The 18,877-nt window shown below is 42.4% G+C and overlaps 2 protein-coding genes across 2 annotated transcripts in view; both read left to right on the forward strand.

The window, feature by feature from the left end:
• Positions 1-499: 499 nt before the first annotated feature.
• LOC117393639 (E3 ubiquitin-protein ligase RING2-A-like) lies at positions 500-6,864 on the forward strand. The gene is made up of 7 exons (XM_033991631.2): positions 500-742; positions 1,186-1,279; positions 1,570-1,730; positions 1,810-2,034; positions 2,130-2,450; positions 3,353-3,584; positions 5,286-6,864. The coding sequence occupies exons 2-7, from the start codon at positions 1,202-1,204 to the stop codon at positions 5,433-5,435; spliced, it is 1,167 nt and encodes a 388-aa protein (XP_033847522.1). The 5' UTR covers positions 500-742; positions 1,186-1,201; the 3' UTR covers positions 5,436-6,864.
• Positions 6,865-11,597: 4,733 nt separating this feature from the next.
• LOC117393638 (vacuolar protein sorting-associated protein 52 homolog) overlaps positions 11,598-18,877 on the forward strand; it is a 39,355-nt gene continuing 32,075 nt past the window's right edge. The window contains exons 1-3 of the mRNA XM_055232485.1: positions 11,598-11,692; positions 17,295-17,376; positions 17,716-17,768. Coding sequence (XP_055088460.1) covers positions 11,612-11,692; positions 17,295-17,376; positions 17,716-17,768 — 216 coding nt within the window. The 5' untranslated portion in view covers positions 11,598-11,611. The remainder of the gene's footprint in view (positions 11,693-17,294; positions 17,377-17,715; positions 17,769-18,877) is intronic.

The following is an 18,877-nucleotide window of genomic DNA, read 5'->3' on the forward strand; positions in this document are numbered from 1 at the left end:
GTTAAAATGAGTGAAGAAACTGTAAACCACGTGAAACTATGACTTGGCGTTTGGGAATGAGTCAGCGCTCAGCCCGGATCTCATTTTTTAAAAGAACCAAATATTCTTTCTTTCCAATGTGTTTGCATTTTTATTCTGACACTGAATCAACACAAGACACAGAGACAAAAACACATTTGCATCATAATGACAGTTTAAATGATTATTATTGTAGTAACATGGTGGATAAAAATAAGTTCTGTCATATTAATAAATATTAAAAGAGCTAGTTTTTGAACGGCTCTCCCAAATGAACGAAAAAGGTTCGGTTCCCATAAAAGAGCCGAGTCACCTCACTGTCCACGCCTCCTCAGCTCACGGTCCAATCACTGCAGAGCGCGAGCCTCAGAGGAGACGCTGCTTGTTTCTGATTGGTTGAACTAAAGAGGCTCGCTCCTCATTGGCTGTTTCAGGTGTCACGAGACGAGAAATGCAGCTCGCGGTTTGGTCTCGCGAGACCGGAGCTTCCGGCAATAGTTGAAGAAAGATGTCTCCTGTCAAACCCGTTAGCCCCGGAAATATCACAGTTTAAAGACTTTTTTTTTTGCCTTTTTCTGCTTCAACAAGAGCCGCACGAGCCGCACGAGCCCGTCCCCGTGAGGACCAGGTCTCTGTCCCGCGTCTCTGTTCCGCGTCTTCTGTTTCTGGGGGAGGGGGTCTCTGCCCCGTCAGCTCCGTCCACACGGTCCGTCCACACGGTCCGGTGAGTGTCTTCTCTGTGCTGACCCGCAGACGAACCTGTTTAGGACACGAGATCACGAGACTCCAGGTGTTCGTCTGTTTATACTGTGGGACTATAGATACAACTGCGCATGCCCCCCCCCCTCCCCCCCGAGGTCTGACACCCCCCCTCTGATCACCCCCTATGGTCATCACGCACTCAAAAACAGACCTGGAGTTGTGTTTAGTTTCATTTGAATGTTTAACTCTTTATTATTAGTCTGTTACATCTCCAAAGCTCAAAATGCGACGTTCCACCTTGTGATGTCATTAAGAGATAAGTGGCAACTCCAGGACTGAAATGATCCAAATTGAGCTTAAAACCACAGTGGAGCACTTCCTGCTGCATCAACAGAAATGTCAGGGCCTGTATGACGTCATCACAGTCTGAAAAACAGTTGGATCTGTGTCTTTGTGTTTATTCAGACTCTGCTGTGACGACATGGCGGCTCCTGTGAACGTCCAGACGCCCAGTAAAACCTGGGAGTTAAGTCTGTATGAACTGCACCGGAGCCCACAGGTCAGACAATGCACAACACACACAATGCACAACACAACACACACACAGTACTGTACAGTACAGTACACTGCAGTACAGTATACTGTACTGTACAGTACAGTATACTAGTACTGTACTGTACAGTACAGTATACTTGTACTGTACTGTACAGTACAGTATACTTGTACTGTACTGTGCAGTACAGTATACTAGTACTGTACTGTACAGTACAGTATACTTGTACTGCACTGTACAGTACAGTATACTAGTACTACACTAGGGCCATATGGGTGCGTTGTGTCTTTTGTCAGGAGGCCATCATGGACGGCACAGAGGTGGCGGTGTCTCCTCGGGCTCTGCACAGTGAGCTGATGTGTCCCATCTGTCTGGACATGCTGAAGGACACTATGACCACCAAAGAGTGTCTGCACCGCTTCTGCTCCGACTGCATTGTCACCGCTCTGCGGTCGGGGTGAGAACCGCTCACCTTTTTCAACAGAAAAACACGTAAAGTACAGAACGTCCAACTGTTCTCCTCTAACTCTGTTTAGAAACAAAGAGTGTCCCACATGCAGGAAGAAGCTGGTGTCCCGGCGCTCTCTCCGCAAAGACTCCAACTTTGATGCACTGATCTCCAAAATCTATCCGAGTCGCGACGAGTACGAGGCGCACCAACGTCGTGTGATCGAGAGACTGAACCGTCTCCACAACCAGGAAGCTCTGAGCTCCAGCATCGAGGAGGGACTGAGACAGCAGGCGCGGTACAGGGCCGAGAGGTGACGAGTGTTTAATCGAGTATCTGAAATTTAAGAAGCAAAAGACAAACCACAAAGTGATTTAAAGTTTACATGTTTTTGTGTTTTCCCTTCAGAAACCACCGTGTGAAAAAGCCAACCCACGAGAGTGACAACACCACTTTCAGCGGCGGAGAAGACAACGGGGACTCCCGCTCTCACCTGTCCCATGACTCCGCCCCCTCTCACGCCCTGCCCACCACGGGGCACGCCTGGTCGGAGGCGGGGCCGAGCCGTAAAAGGGTGCGGGCGTCAGAGGAGGGCTCGGGGCAGGAGGCGGACAGCGGCAGAACCACTCCTCCTCCGCACCGCCACAAGGACGGGCCGGCGTCCGAGATCGAGCTGGTGTTTAGGCCACACCCACAGCTAGTGCAGCCCAATGACTACAGCCAGACCAGGTCACATGATGCCACCTTCAGATCTGTCCTTTACAATGTTTTACAGCGACTTTTTCACTTTTTAACTGCCTAAATTTCAGGAAAAGCAGCAGTGCAATATCAAGGCACTATTTCAAAAATGATTAACAGTTATTAACAAAAATATGTTTTAACTAAAAATATGAAAATAAGAGAAACACAGCAGTGAGTCTGTGGCGTGTGGTCAGCAGAAACGGGGCTGTTACACGTGTATGGAGGAACACATGGTGTGTCCGATGGACGCAAGTACTCTGTGTAATAAAAAGTCAGAGAGGAGCAATGTGGAGGTACCGGTGGAGGTACCGTTGGAGGTACCGGTGGAGGTGTTGGTGGAGGTATCGGTGGAGGTACCGGTGGAGGTACCTTGAACCTCCAGATGAAATCTGTTGTATTCTATTTTTGCTGGACACTGGAGCCGTCTTATGCCTTTTCCTTTAATTAAATAGTTATGGCACGAACACGTGGTCACGTGGTCTCACACCTGCGGCTTCAAAGGTGGTGACCACAACAGAACAGCAGAGCCTCCGGTCACACTGGTCTGACCAGTGCACCTGTCTGACCAGTGCACTGTTGCGTGTTGTGTAATATTTACACGTGTGTAGAGTACTGAAGGCTCAGGTTTGTAAATGAGGAGCAGGACACGTCTGTGAACAAACAGCCCACTGACAAAACACTGACCAAACACTGACCAAACACTGACCAAACACTGACCAGCTCTGTTAGTACAAACAGCTGTGTGCACTGCGTATTAACTTGTTCTATTTGTGTCTAAATGTCCAGAACATTTCATCCTGAGGCTTTACACTGAAAGGATGTTTTTTTAATTTTTCCGTTCTTTTTATTGATGAATCTTAACATCGTTTCTTCTGTGCTCCGTGGCACAGATATGTGAAGACGACAGCCAATGCCACTGTGGACCACCTGTCCAAGTACCTGGCCCTGCGCATCGCTCTTGAGGAGGGGCCGTGCGGAGAAGAGGTGGAGGAGGCCCAGGAGGCGCCGGGAGCGGCCACAGAGAGGAGGCTGACTGCGGCGCCGGGGGCACAAGGCTCCGGTCTGCACGGCATCAGCGAGAAACAGTACACCATCTACATCATGACCAAAGGACAGTTTTCTGTGAGTCACCTCTGCTTTTCAGAAGACAGAACAGTGCGTACTGCTAGGTGAGGTACTCTTAGCTACTCTTCAAAGGTCAGTAGTCACTTTACAGCTGAGACGCCAAACAGTTGTTCTCAAAGGAAATAAAATGGTCCCTCGCTGTATCACGGTTCACCTTTCACGGTCTCGCTGTTTCGCAGATTTTTTTTAGCGCAGTTTTACATTTTTGTTATTATGGTGTATGACCGTGCATTGTTTGTGCGTCCTGATTGGCTGTTGGACTGTAGACCATTGTGTTGTGCGTCCTGATTGGCTGTTGGACTGTAGACCATTGTGTCGTGCGTCCTGATTGGCTGTTGGACTGTAGACCATTGTGTCGTGCGTCCTGATTGGCTGTTGGACTGTAGACCATTGTGTCGTGCGTCCTGATTGGCTGTTGGACTGTAGACCATTGTGTTGTGCGTCCTGATTGGCTGTTGGACTGTAGACCATTGTCCATCAGTCTCCTCCGTGCCGTGTCTCCTGTCCAGTACAGAATGTGTTCAGACAAATTTACATAAACGTTGGATCTCAGTGTGACTCTGAAGTGCTGTACGTTTGCAATTTGTTTTCTCCCCGACAAAACCCACAATGTCGATGAAACGTTCTGCACCTTTGAGAGAGTTTATAAACTTTTCTCACACAGGCATTAACATTTTCTCACATTTCTCTCTTGTATAAAGTGTGTGGTGAGGGGTTTTACAGCTGCAAAACATAGAATAATTGTAAAAAAAATAAAGCTGATAGGTCATGGATTTCACCCAACATAACCCCCGCCATAAACCAGGGACCACTGTACTTCAAAATAATGTTACTCAAGTTGAAGTACGAAGTAGTTGTCAAAGATATTACTTGTTAGAAGTAAAAAGTATTTGGGGTTTTAAAGTATACTCGAGTAAAAGTAATTGTAGCTGGAGTTATTGTCTGACTAAACATTCAATAATGCACAAAATCTGGAATTTTCAAAGAACAGACATCAAGTAAATCACTTCATATCGCCAACATTAGGTTTTTGTCTCTAGACATACAGTACTTACAGTGGGAAGAGTAAAAGTATGGTGTCATAAAAGTACTCCTCGCAGTACAATTAAATATGTAACTGCATTACAGTCGCTGAGTCACATTAAGACTACGTTTAAGATTACGTTTATACTATTCACACTGGCGATTGCACACACTGAAGGACAGGCAGGTCGAATGTCTTGCTCAAGGGCACACAGAGAGTACATTCCCCCTCTGAAGAAGCTTGATGTTTGATGTTGCATGTTTAGCAGGGACTAAGTAAGAGCAAAAAGTGTAAAACATCGTCCGGCATCATCGTCCAGTCAGATTAGTTTATTTCAGTGAAGGATGTGAAATGGAGGATCTCATTGGTCCCAATCATTTACAAACAAAACGACTTTTCTCTCACCTCAGATGAAGAGAGTGTAGAAATCCTTCGTGTTTTTCCGTCCCCTGACTGAAAATAACAGAGTGGACCTACAATCAGCCATAGAAGTCACGTGTTCTGCGTTTTATTACAACAAAACGACATTTTCTCCCACGTCTAAACTCTACACATCATAAATACTAAACACATATTGTTCCACTAACATGTACTGAATAACACAGGTCTAATTATACCTGAGTCTGCACCACGCTCCCTCACCACAGCGCCCCCTGTCTGTCGTTCTTTTCCAGACACTGAATGGCTCGCTGACTCTCGAGTTGGTCAATGATAAATACTGGAAGGTCAGGAAGCCTCTGGAACTGTACTACGCTCCAACCAAAGAACAACCGCAGCCACCGTCTCCACCCAAGTCCCCCGGGCTACAGCGGGACGCCCCCTAGCTGCTGCAGAGGGTCACAGCAGTGTCATCTGACCACAACAGAAGGAAGTATTTCAGATGTTCTCTGGTGGATCTGATGGAAACTGTGGGACTGATTTGTGATGCAAAAGATGAACTTTTTGAGTTTAATCTTTTTTTTATAAACTGCAAACCCTTAAAGGAACTGTATGTAAGATTTAGATTTTAAATGTCAAATGACCTCTGTGTCCCCAGACGCAACGTAAACACAGCAAATAGAGCTTTTACTGATAATTGTAATGCTGATTTCTTCTTTTTTACATCATGTCCGATTTACTTATTTTATAATTTGGTGTTTTGGTTCAAGATGATTATCCAATTAGAAAGCAGAATGCGCCTCTCTCGTTTGTGTTGCCACTTTCAAAGCTGAAATCCAGTTGATTTAAACCTAAAATGTCTCTCTCTGTCTCTGTCTCTGATTGGTCACTATCTAAACCCCAGCACCTGCAGCCAATCAGGACTCAGTGCTAGTGCAGCCTCTGCAGCTCAGGAAGTGAATCTAGTGGATCAGAACATGAGACCTGTCCATAAACTGAGAGACACCTGTATGTGTCTCTGTCTGCAGAGCTCTGGACACACCTGTATGTGTCTCTGTCTGCAGGACTCTGGACACACCTGTATGTGTCTCTGTCTGCAGGTCAGAGCTCTGGACACACCTGTATGTGTCTCTGTCTGCAGGTCAGAGCTCTGGACACAGGTTCCGTTGAATTTGTAGAGGCAGGCGACACACAGCTCCTTTTAAATATCTCTACATTTATGTTTGTTGCTCCTGCTTTTTTAACACTGCCACTGTTTCAGTGTTACATCTTTTACTCAGATGTGACGCCTCTCACAAATTTCTAAGCTTCAGGGAAATAATGATGCAAAAAACATGTAAATAGTGTATGTATTTTTTTATGTCTCTGTATCACGTTTTTGAGAAGCTTTAAGACCAAGGTGGAAAGAGACATTCTCAGCTGAGGAATGAATGAACCACACATTTGGCTTCTGTACAATATTTTCTCTTTTTTTTTTGTTTGCCTCTGTGACTGTCACTTTATTTTAATCCTCTGGATGTCACAGGTTTATCATCTCATCCTGTAAAACCAGTTTAAAGATCGGAGAATGGTCACTTCACAAATGTGTGGATCATTTCTGTTGCCAGTTTGGCTCAAGACTAAAATATTAAAAGCTAGATACTAATTTTCACCCGAAACACTTCCATTTATCATTTATTCAGCTTCTGCTCCTCTTTCTCACTATTTATTTGACTATAACATGTTTATTTCCTTTAACTGACTGTAAAGTTTAATTTATTTGTGAGCATTAAACTTTTCTGTTTCACTTGTATCTGTATTTGAAAATGTAGAAATTAGTGACATTTCAAACCCCACGATAAATAAAACTCTTTAGACACTGTGGTTTTCCACATTAAGTGACTGTTGTACTTTGTGTTTTATTCCTGTGTGTGTGTGTGGTGTGGGGGGGGGGGGGGTAAAAGTACTGTTACACTGTACAATGTTACTGGAGTAAAAGTACTGTTACACTGTACAATGTTACTGGAGTAAAAGTACTGTTACACTGTATAATGTTACTCTAGTAAAAGTACTGTTACAAAGGTAGAGTACAATGTTACTCGAGTAAAAGTACTGTTACACTGTATAATGTTACTCTAGTAAAAGTACTGTTACAAAGGTAGAGTACAATGTTACTCGAGTAAAAGTACTGTTACACTGTATAATGTTACTCGAGTAAAAGTACTGTTACACTGTATAATGTTACTCGAGTAAAGGTTCAAGTGTGGAAGCAATTTATTTAAAGGTTACTGCCATGAATGTACTTTACTTCTCCTCTGCTCCTCTCTCTTCTCCTCTGCTTCTCTCCTCCTTTCTCCTCCCCTCCTCTCTCCTCTCCTCCTTTCCTCCTCTGCTCCTCTCCCCCCTGTTCCTCCCCTCCTCCTCTCTCCTCTGCTCCTCTCCTCTGCTCCTCTCTCCTCTGCTCCTCTCCTCTGCTCCGCTCTCCTCTGCTCCTCTCTTCTCTGCTCCTCTCTCCTCCCCTCCTCTCTCCTCCCCTCCTCTCTCCTCTGCTCCTCTCTCCTCCCCTCCTCTCTCCTCTTCACACTGTTCCTCCCCTCCTCTCTCCTCCTCTCTCCTTTGCTCCTCTCCTCTGCTCCTCTCTCCTCCCCTCCTCTCTCCTCTTCACACTGTTCCTCCCCTCCTCTGCTCCTCTCCTCCTCTCTCCTTTGCTTCTCTCTCTGCTCCTCTCTCCTCCCCTCCTCTCTCCTCTTCACACTGTTCCTTCCCTCCTCTCATTTCAGTCCTGGAGTTGCCTCTTATTGTGACTGAACTAAAGGTAAAAGGAGCTGTTTACTTTAAAACTACCACTTAATGACATCACAAGGTGGAACGGAGCATTTTGAGCTTTGTAGATGTTACAGACTAATAATAAAGTGTGACTCAAACATGTGAGAATGAAACAAAACACAACTCCAGGTCTGTTTTTGAGGAGGAAACATGAGAACATGGTTTAAAGGAGACAGGGGTCTGTTTTGTATCATACAGCGCCTTTAAAACCCATTTGTTTATTATGAGTAAAGTCTTTGTTCATGCTTAATTAAGGCTTTCACATTGTAGTTATTATAACACAGATTATTGTATTGACAAATCCAGTGTGAACGGAGCAGCAGATTAAGACCAGATCACAATGAGACGGATGAAACTTTTGTTTGTCCAGTGAAGACAAGGACACGGCGTTCAGAGGTAACGCCCCAGAGGTATGTGTTTATAATTGTACTGCTTTGAGATTATGTGGTTAGAAGTGTACAGTTTATTCTATTTCTCATAGAGGGTTTGCATGTTTACACTCTGATGTTACTGTACAGCCTGGAATATTCCACAGAATGGAATTAAACTATCTCCATAGACAAACAGCTCATAATAAGACTGTATTTTTAACTGCAACTGAGTAAATGCAAGAAATGTTTAAAGAGGAAAGTTTATTTGTACAACACAAATATAATACACAAGGTAATTCAAAATGCTTTACAGAATAAGAAAGACATTAAAATCACACAAATCAAAACATAAATAATCACAATCATAAAATTACCATTAAAACAGAAGAGTGCAGAATAAAAACCTTTCAGTCGTCTGCACAGATAAACAGAACTGTTTTGAGTCTGGATTTAAACATTGTCAAAGTAGAGGCCTGTCTCACATCTTCAGGGAGACTGTTCCAGGTTTTAGCTGCATAAAACTTAAACGCTGATTCCCTGTGTTTAGTCCTGACTCTGGGTCCAGCAAGAGGCCGGTCCCTGAAGTCCTCAGAGTGTGAGATGGTTCATGTGGCTCTAACATGTGGGAGATGAACTTTGGACCAAGGCCATGGAGAGACTTATACACAAGCAGAGCTGCTTGAAAGTCTATTCTTTGAGCCACAGGAAGCCAGAGACCTGAGCACAGGACTGATGTGTTCTGCAGCCTGGGCAGACTTAACTGGTAAATAATATGTTTCGATACAGACCTTTTGATCATCTACGACAGCATGTCCTGCTCACACAGTTTGATCATCAGGTCTCATCGCTGATCAATCACAAAATACACTGCCTGGCCAAAAAAAAGTGGCCACCTGGATTTAACTAAGCAAATAGGTATGAGTCAGGTCTAGGTTCAGCAACACTCTGTGCTCAAAGAAGGAGGTCAGCTGACACCTGAATATACTGAATGACCTGGTTATTCCATCAGTGGATTTGTTCTTCCCTGATGTCACGGGCATATTCCAAGACGACAATGCCAGGATTCATCGGGCTCAAACTGTGACAGAGTGGATCAGGACAATGAGACATAATTTTCACACACGTCCACCACAGAGTCCAGACCTTAACCCCATTGAGAATCTTTGGGATGTGCTGGAGAAGCTTTGTGCAGCGTCAGACTCCACCATCATCAATGCCACAGGTGAAAAATTAATGCAACACTGGATGAAAATAAATCTGTGACATTGCAGAAGCGAAATCGAAACAATGCCACAGCAAATGCGTGCTGTAATCAAAGCTAAAGGCGGAACAACTAATTAGAGTGTGTGACCTTTTTTATGGTAGCGACTTTCTTTTGGCCAGGCAGTGTAGAATCAAATCTCTGTGAGCTAATGGAGCTTGCTGTATGTTCATTCTAATGCTTGTAGCTCCTGATATAGGTTTTAAACAGTCATGTGATCATGTGTCATGTTCTTCCTCTGGTTCACATCCTGAGTCAGAACCTGCAAATGTAACACTGAATTATTGTGAGGCAGTGGAAATGTTGAGATTCTGAGTACCCGAGGATATGTTCATAATTGGTCCTTCTTTGACTTGTCATGTGCTGCGTAGTAATATTGTTCAAGCTGATTGAACTCCTGTGCCAGAGGATGAGCGGACACAATGGTTTGAGATTTTTCAACCATAATGGCAGCAGCCTTCACCGCCCTTAAACAAGGCACCAGTCCTTGAACAATGAGACGCAAGAGTTTAGAACAGTACGCTCCTGGTCACATTCCTTCCCCGTGGGGCAGTGCCAGCACGGCCTAGACTCGCAACTGTTTTGTCGTTCAATGTAGCCTTACGTAGAACAGCATCATATAAGGCGTAATTCAGAAGCCACGGGTGAGAGTAATTAACCAATCCCAAAAAAGACATCGTTCTTTGTATTGGGTCTTTTTAAGTCCATGATTGTTGTCACTCTTTCTGTAGACAAAAAACAGCAGCCGTCTCTCAGGACGTAGCCCACGTACTCCACAGCTGCTGAGTGATACCTTATGTCCTCCAGCCGCCGGATGTAACAAAAACACAACTGGAGGTACAAAAACTGGCAAAAGTTTGACATCTTTTCTAAACAAAGGTGAAATACTTTTCCCACCATATTGTATCTGTCTTTAACATTGATTTAGTCTGTGTCAGTGCCTCAGGTCCAATACAAATGCAGTGAAGCTAAAATGGTCTGATGTTTACAACGTTAGCATCAAAATATCCTCACAAATAACCAGATAAATACAGATGTAATTTTTCTAATAAAATAAAACTGCTAATTTGGGACCTTAACATTCCTCGATATAAACATAAGAAAATATCAGTGACTATAACAAGAAACACAGGTTGGATAGAGGATGAAAAAAAAATCCATATGGGACCATCACAAGAAACAACAGAACGACCCTGTTCACAAAGAACTGACCTGGTTTACCTGGTTTAAAGTAAACATCAGCGGCTGACAGCAGAATGACACATGTGGCTCCTGTGGCTCCTGCTCACACGTGGCTCCTGCTCAGAATGACACATGTGGCTCCTGCTCAAAATGACACATGTGGCTCCTGCTCAAAATGACACATGTGGCTCCTGCTCAGAATGACACATGTGGCTCCTGCTCAGAATGACACATGTGGCTCCTGCTCAGAATGACTCATGTGGCTCCTGCTCAGAATGACACATGTGGCTCCTGCTCAGAATGACACATGTGGCTCCTGCTCAAAATGACACATGTGGCTCCTGCTCAGAATGACACATGTGGCTCCTGCTCAGAATGACTCATGTGGCTCCTGCTCAGAATGACACATGTGGCTCCTGCTCAGAATGACACATGTGGCTCCTGCTCAGAATGACACATGTGGCTCTTGCTCACATGTGGCTCCTGCTCAGGTTTCAAAGGGGTTTCAAACACAAATGCTCTTCCATTAAGTGTCATTATATTACTTGCTTCAAATGAGCGGTTAACACATTAAATAAGGGTGAAACAAAAGCACACTGTCTATTTTTTTGCTAAAAAGTTACATATTGTGGCTTTTAAAAGAAAGCAAAAGTCTATGATTTTTTACCTAGAGTTAAACAGCCCTAGATCAAATCTCGTCTTCTCTCGCGACTCTGTAGATTCATGGATGAGACCGGAAACATGTCCGGTCTTAAACATGTCCGATGAAAAACACTCACAAAACATTACCATTACGGAACATTCCGCTTACGTGCTCTAACTCTGTTCGCTTATCAACAGGCATGTGGGGTTTACTGAAGCCTGACTACACTTTAAATCTGAAACTGCATCTGAAATGTTCTTGAAAAGAACACAAGCGGAACGTTTGGCGGGTGCACACATTAAATAAACACAAGCGGAACGTTTGGCGGGTGCACACATTACGGATCTTGTTTCCGGCGCGATGGCGGAGCTCACAGCTGCTCTGGACCTGAACCCGACCCTGAACCCGGCCGACCCCGCGCTGGCAGACCTGCAGGACGAGGTGAGTCGTGCCGCGGCTCACGCGGATTCACGAGCCGCATTATTTTGATTAAATGACGCAGCGCTGTTTGTTTGGAGTTAGCCGTTAGCCGTTAGCCGTTAGCCTCCTGTCCTGCTATATGAATATAATCATATTTCAATCATATTTTCGACTGGCAGGTGGTAAATAATAATAATAATGGCTTTTCCCCAGGATTCCAAAGACTTTAGCAGCAAGGGCATGTTTGGTGCTCTTATGCGTGACAAAAATGTGAAATGATTTTAAATGTAATGTTTGTTATGGGTAAATTCTTTATCCACACGTGCAGGTTCTTAAAAACCAAACCATCCTTCCTCACATTTCATAAAGAATTTTTTTTTTTTTTTTTTTTTTTCTCAACTGTAAGTTTTATGGAAAAAAAAATAACAATAATACTAAAAATGCGATAGATGATCTAAATCTTAAGGACAGGCCCTAATATTGTGCACAGATGTACATATATCATTATATAATTTACTATTATCCTTTCTTTACGTTTTGTATTATTGTGCACTTAATTTAATTCACTTTACTTTTTTCTTCTTTATTTCAGCATTCCTTTGTAATACTTTGTTCAGACTATTAACTGTGAAACTTTTCTACTATGCCACAAATGTTGTACACCTTTTATTATTATTAATTATTTAAAAAAAAATAAAATAAAAACTACTTTGCGCACTTCTGTATCCCATCGTGTGCCGTGTGTGACTTCTTCTACTGGAGAAACAAGGTATATATATATTTTTTAAGTTATGTAATACTAGCTACAATTGGGAAAAAATAATCTCGGATGTTAGATTTGCCTTTTGATATTCAAGGGGAAAGATTAATTCCTTACTTTATTTAACAAACAGCTGTGACGATGAGGGGAAAAAAAAAAAATAAAAAAAAAAACTAGTAAATGCATCCTAAACATGATGTGCAGGTTATAAGGGTCAGCATGATAATGATTATAGATGGATTATTGACATCGGTTAAATTCAGCTACAGGCCTATTATATTAAACTGATAAAACGAGAGACCCATGTGACCCAAATGAGAGACTCGTGAGGCTCATTCTGCTTTCAGACATGTTCTCAGTAAAAGCTGTATTTGATGTGAACATGTTTAACTCGTATCTGGGGACACAGATGGGTCACGTTTATGACATTTAAAAGCACAATATTACATACCGTTAAAGTTAAACTGTCGATATGCAGATATTTTGATTGATGTATGGTGAATATCTGTAGCCTAATAACTGGGCCTATGAGAAACACAAACTGGCACAAAGTTCTGTGTGCTCTATCAGCACAAAAACTCAGGATAAATCATTTTTCCACAGTATTTTCAAAAAGTGTTGTCATGATCCTATTGTCAGCTTTATCTCCCATAGAGTTATACAGTCTGTAACTCCATCTGAAACTTTGACGTGTTCTAGATGCAAGCTCCTGCACTCACATGACTGCATATGACAGGGACGCCATATTGGCACTGGTGAATTATGGGTAATGAATGGCACAGAGTCTGCTTTTGGAGTGACTTTGTGCCAGAGATGGTGGAGAGAAAAGGCAGAGGAGGTGAGGAGGCGAGACTCTCCTTGCCTCTGCTGCAGCTCTCATGGTTCTCCTTAAAGTTTACAGCATTCCTTTTGTTGATCACAGAGCAGAGATGTGTGTGTACTCACCGCAGAAGTGCTAAAAGTGTGTGTTTTCAGATGTGGCGGTGCATAGGCCTGTCATGATAACACATTTTGTGATGTGCGATACATTACTGTAAAATATAGGTGGTAAATGATAATATTTAAACTAATTTATGCCACTAACACAAAAACCCAAGTGCAGATTTAAACTACAACAACTATTCTAAATCTACAATATTGTTAAAAACATGAGCTGCAAGAAATAAGCAGCAGACTGAAACACTTCAGTCTTTAGTTTGAATCTGTAATGAGTCAGACGTTTTTTATAGGACCTTCTACAGCTTAAATCTGATAATAAAATAAAAAATAAAAAATTATCCCAGTGGAGCAAAGAAAAAAATATTTTATATATATAGTCAAAATAGTATTTATTGTGACAGGCCTAGCGGCGCGTCCCAATTCAGCAAACTCCAACTGAGGCACGGCAGAGGCGTGTGCCCGGTGTGGTGTACGCTTCTGTACTACATTATGGGGATGTGGTGTACACTTCTGTACTACATTATGGGGATGTGGTGTACACTTTTGTACTGTATTATGTGGATGTGTTGTACACTTCTGTACTACATTATGTGGATGGAGTACATGCAGACTTCCAGACTCTGTTTTATTGCAAGGTGATGGGTTTGAAACCTGCACCAAAACTGAGATGGGAAAGAGGCTTTTAGCTGTTTTGCTTTACAAAGATGGAAAAGCTAAACTGGAGGCATTGGTGGCACAATCGCAATTTTAATTAAAGCTGCAAGCAGCGATGATGGCCCCCGCCCCCCATGCGACCGCCCTCCCATGCGACCGCCTGGGGCCGGCCACTGCCCCCACACACCATTCCCCCCGGCCGCTATCCACACCCCTTCACACAGTTTCTATAGCACAGTGTGGCCATCGCATTACAGTGGGGGTCCACAGCGTTTTTTGCCCCTTTTGAGGCCCACAATGATCTCACCAAGTTTCATGCCAATCGGACAAAGTTGCGTCTTTTACCTGTACTGTAGGGGGCGCTATAGAGGTCACTGGACATATATTTATTATGGTTCTCTATTCACAGTTTTATTCTGCATCAGTGATTAGAATTTGAGCTTTTTAGGCTGATCCATGTGTCCGTGAGGGGGAATCAAATAAACAGGAATTGAAGGCGTTATTCGGCGGAGGCAAACGGCGTGGAATTTGGAGAAAACGTGGATGTTTTATGAAAACCCATGTGTCTGGATGTGGTATGTGAAATCTGAGCTCATTTGGACCAAAAACCTGAAACTAGATACGTTTTGAAAACACGCAGTGAAAAAACGTGACAAATTTTCGATCCAATATGCCCGACTTCCTGTCCGTCATAGAGCAGTGCTTCATTTTTATGCTTGTCTTCCCATTCTCTATCACTGTTCCGATTTGTGTGCATGTATTAAAAAATTTACCAGCCTCCGCTCCCATATTGTGAAATTGTAGGTGGCACCGTCGAGCCGGTGGGCATGGGAGTTTTTCAAGATGCCAAATTTATGAAATTTTTCGGTTGATTCTATACCCCCATGTGAGACTTTTCATGCATGTTCAGGGGGTGAAAAATGCGATTATTTGGGCATAAAAATGAAGAACAATGTTAATATGCTGTGTGGCCCTGACTCCATATGAGAGGGGTCTGTGGCTTTGCACCGGCAACCACGTACATAATACAGGTATGGTGTAATTGACTTTTTTGCCCCTTTTAATGCCCACAATTATCTCCCCAACTTTCGTGCCAATCGGACAAAGTTGTGTATTTTACCAATAATGCGGGGCGCTATAGTGTTTATTTAGATAACAATTAATAGTGCATTCTATTAATACCCTGATATCACATGTGTGATGAGAATTTCAGCTGTCTAGAACAATGTGTGTGCGTGTAAGAAACTTTTTTGTTTTTATTTTTTTGGAGTCTTTGCACCCCTGGTGGCCAACCGTGGAAAATGACCCATGGCCATAATGTAATTTTCTGGTTCTTCTCATGCCACCAATTGATTCCCCAAATTTCGTAGGAACTGGATAATGTTGTCGTTTCACCTCTGGGGTAGGGGGCGCTATAGTGTACATTTTGATAACAATTAATAGTTTATTCTATTAATACCCTCATATCACATGTGTGATGTGAATTTCAGCTGTCTAGACCAATGTATGTGCGTGTAAGAAATTATTTTATGTTTTTATTTTTCTTTGCGTCTTTGCACCCCTCGTGGCCAAGCGTGAAAAATGACCTATGCCTATAATATTATTTTTTGGTCCATGCCTTGCACCCAATTTATTCTCCAAATTTCGTAGGAATCCGATAATGTTGCCGTTTCACCCCCATGGTAGGGGGCGCTATAGTGTTCATTATGATTAAAATTAATATTTCATTCCATTCATGCCCCAATCACACATATGTGATGTGAATGTGAGCTCTGTAGACCAATGCCCCTAATCGTGAGAGGACATCGAAAATACAGGAAATGAAAGCGTTTTTCGGCGGCGGCGTACGGGCGAACCGTGTGGATGTTTTATGAAAACCCATGTGTGTAGATGTGGTATGTGAAATCCGAGCTCATTTGGACCAAAAACCTGGGACTAGATAGGTTTTGAAAACATGTAGCCAAAAAACTAGAGAATTTTCGATTCAATATGGCCGACTTCCTGTCCGCACTAGGGCAGCACTATGATTGGCTTTTTTGCTTGTCTCCATGAGCTCTATCAGTGGTGTGAATTTCGTCGAGCTAGGGTGAAAAATGCGTGTCGGCTCCCAATTCATTTGAAAATTTTGAATTTTCTAGGTGGCGCTGTCGAGCTGGTGTGCGTGGGACATTATTGCGATGCCAATTTTATGAAATTTTCGAAGAAGAAGAATTATTATTTTATATGGGCTTGTATATTTGTTTTGTTGTGTTTTCCATTTTAAACAGGGCGCCCATGAAAAAGTGAGTGCCCTTACAGCAGAGATTCTGATTTTCTCTAACAGCACTAACACACCAGTCTGAAAACCCGTCATAGGCACATTAATTTTAATCTGTGGTTGGATTCGGCTGTGTCACCTGCACCCAGCCGTTTAGCGTGGGAGCAGGTGACACTGACACTCGCCTGTTTAAACAAGCTAACTGTAGTTACTATTATTAATCTCTTTGAAATCATTATCAGATTTTGAATGTGATTGTTGGCAGCATTCCCAGCACACTTGAGTTTGTCTTGACTGCATATCTGTGCAGTTAGTGAACAGTGTAAAGCTCATATTGATAGAGTATAAACAGGTTGAGCAGGTTATAAAGATCACACCGGAGGCTCTTTGATTGTAGTATTTACTAGTCTCTCCATCTGCTTTTCTCTGGAGTTTACGCCTTCAGTTCACTGATTTCAAACAATCAGATCTATTCTATTTTATTCTTGAGTTTATAATGTGCACAGTGTGAAAAAGACCAGTATATCCCCCAGAATCTAGGGCCACAGTTTATCAAAATCAAATCAATAATCAATAATCTGAGTGAACACATTTTTGATGTACTATAATAATGTCCACAAACAACCAAATCTCCTGTTTTATTCTGTGTAAAAATGTCTAACTCTGTAGTTTAGATCTGTACAAACATGCTCCGAAATGTTCCTGAGTGTCAGATGCCCTCCCTGTGTGTGTCAGATGCCCTCCCTGTGTGTGTCAGATGCCCTCCCTGTGTGTGTCAGATGCCCTCCCTGTGTGTGCCAGATGCCCTCCCCATGTGCCAGATGCCCTCCCTGGGGGTTCACATTTTTAAACCAGAAGAACTGACAAAAAGACCGAAATCTGAAGTTTAAACAGAAAATATAAATTGTTAATCTAATCACTATCACCATGCTCACCCTGTGCTAAAGCGCGCAGCACTACTACGGCCTCTGTTTGTTTGTGTAATAAAGACAGTGTCGTTTGCTTTGTTTCAGAAGGCAGAGGTGGATGTTACGAACTTGCATTTGGGAGAACTGGATCTCACCACAGATGAGTTTATCCTGGACGAGGTGGACGGTAAGACACACAGTCTCTTATTATTAAAGCGGGATATTAACCAATACCAGTGTAGGGCCAGAAAATGACACTCATTTCCTTAAAACAGTGAACTCTTTACACACCAGATCCAGTTGTGTTGGGTAAATGTTGATGACAATTGATGACAGAAGGTTTGTATCAAAAGTTGAAATGTTCTAGTTCAAAATCAGTCTGTAAATCTGCTCCACAGATATCAGTATCAATATCTATTTATTTATTTATTTACAAACCTACAGTGCAGTAAACATCTGCTAGCATGTCTTTAAATGTACATAAATATAATCTACATGTTTATACTGTTTCTTCTCTGTGTCCTAGTTCATATTCAAGCCAATCTTGAGGACGACCTGGTGAAAGAGGCACTTAAAACGGTAAAAAAAACAAAGTATACACTTTCACATGAGTTTGTGTGAGATGCAAACTGTTGCAGCTCTAAAATCTCGTACACCCTGTCACAGCGTCTAATGCAGCAACAACTCAATCAATTCATCACATTTTTAAGTTAAAATATTTGGAGTTTGTTTGGAAGAAGATGGATTTTATTCTCCTCCACTTTGTTGCATTGTATTGAAAAGACTGTTTTAGAAGTGATGCTCTTCTTCATTGTTTTATCTCATTCATAAAGGAGATAGATTTCCCCCACTAGCCAAAGGCTTAAATATGATCACTTCTTATAATGTAAAAGTAACATTAGATTCTTTAACTGCTTTATCTTTTTTTATTTAACCTTTATTTAACCAGGAAAGTCCCATTGACATTACTATTTTTCAAGGGAGTCCTGGCCAAGACAGCAGCACAGTTACAGTTACATCACACATACACACTCACACACACATATTACATCACGCATGCACACACACACACACACATATTGCATCACGCACGCACACACATATTACATCACGCACGCACACACATATTACATCACGCACGCACGCACACACACACACACACACATTGCATCACGCACACACACATTGCATCACGCACACACATATTACATCACGCACACACATATTACATCACGCACGCACATATTACATCACGCACGCACACACACACACACATTACATCACACACAGACATCTCAACACATCACAAAATGGATTCTTAAAATTCTTAAAAACAATTACAAATCATAGACTTAATTTCTAAACCTTTCAATATAGATTTAAACTGAACTATTGAAGTCAGTTCTTGTAATTTCAAGACTTTTTGTAAATTATTCCATGTTGAAGGCGCAGATATTGAAATGCCGCTTTATTTTAAGCATTCCTTTTTCATTCTCACTGTTTCCTGCAGAGCAGGCACATGACAGAATCAGGTAGAATGTGAAAAAGTGACAGCTCTGGTCCATCGGCTCGAGCGCTTTTACCACTACTGCCTTAAAAACGACATAAACGTCATAAAAAATGTCCGCCCTCAAACTCAAAATGTTGCGTTTAGCCCATCTTCAACTAGTTCATATTGTCTGCTCGTT

This window comes from Periophthalmus magnuspinnatus, unplaced genomic scaffold (genome assembly GCF_009829125.3).
Source record: "Periophthalmus magnuspinnatus isolate fPerMag1 unplaced genomic scaffold, fPerMag1.2.pri scaffold_62_arrow_ctg1, whole genome shotgun sequence".
Lineage (NCBI taxonomy): Eukaryota > Metazoa > Chordata > Actinopteri > Gobiiformes > Gobiidae > Periophthalmus > Periophthalmus magnuspinnatus.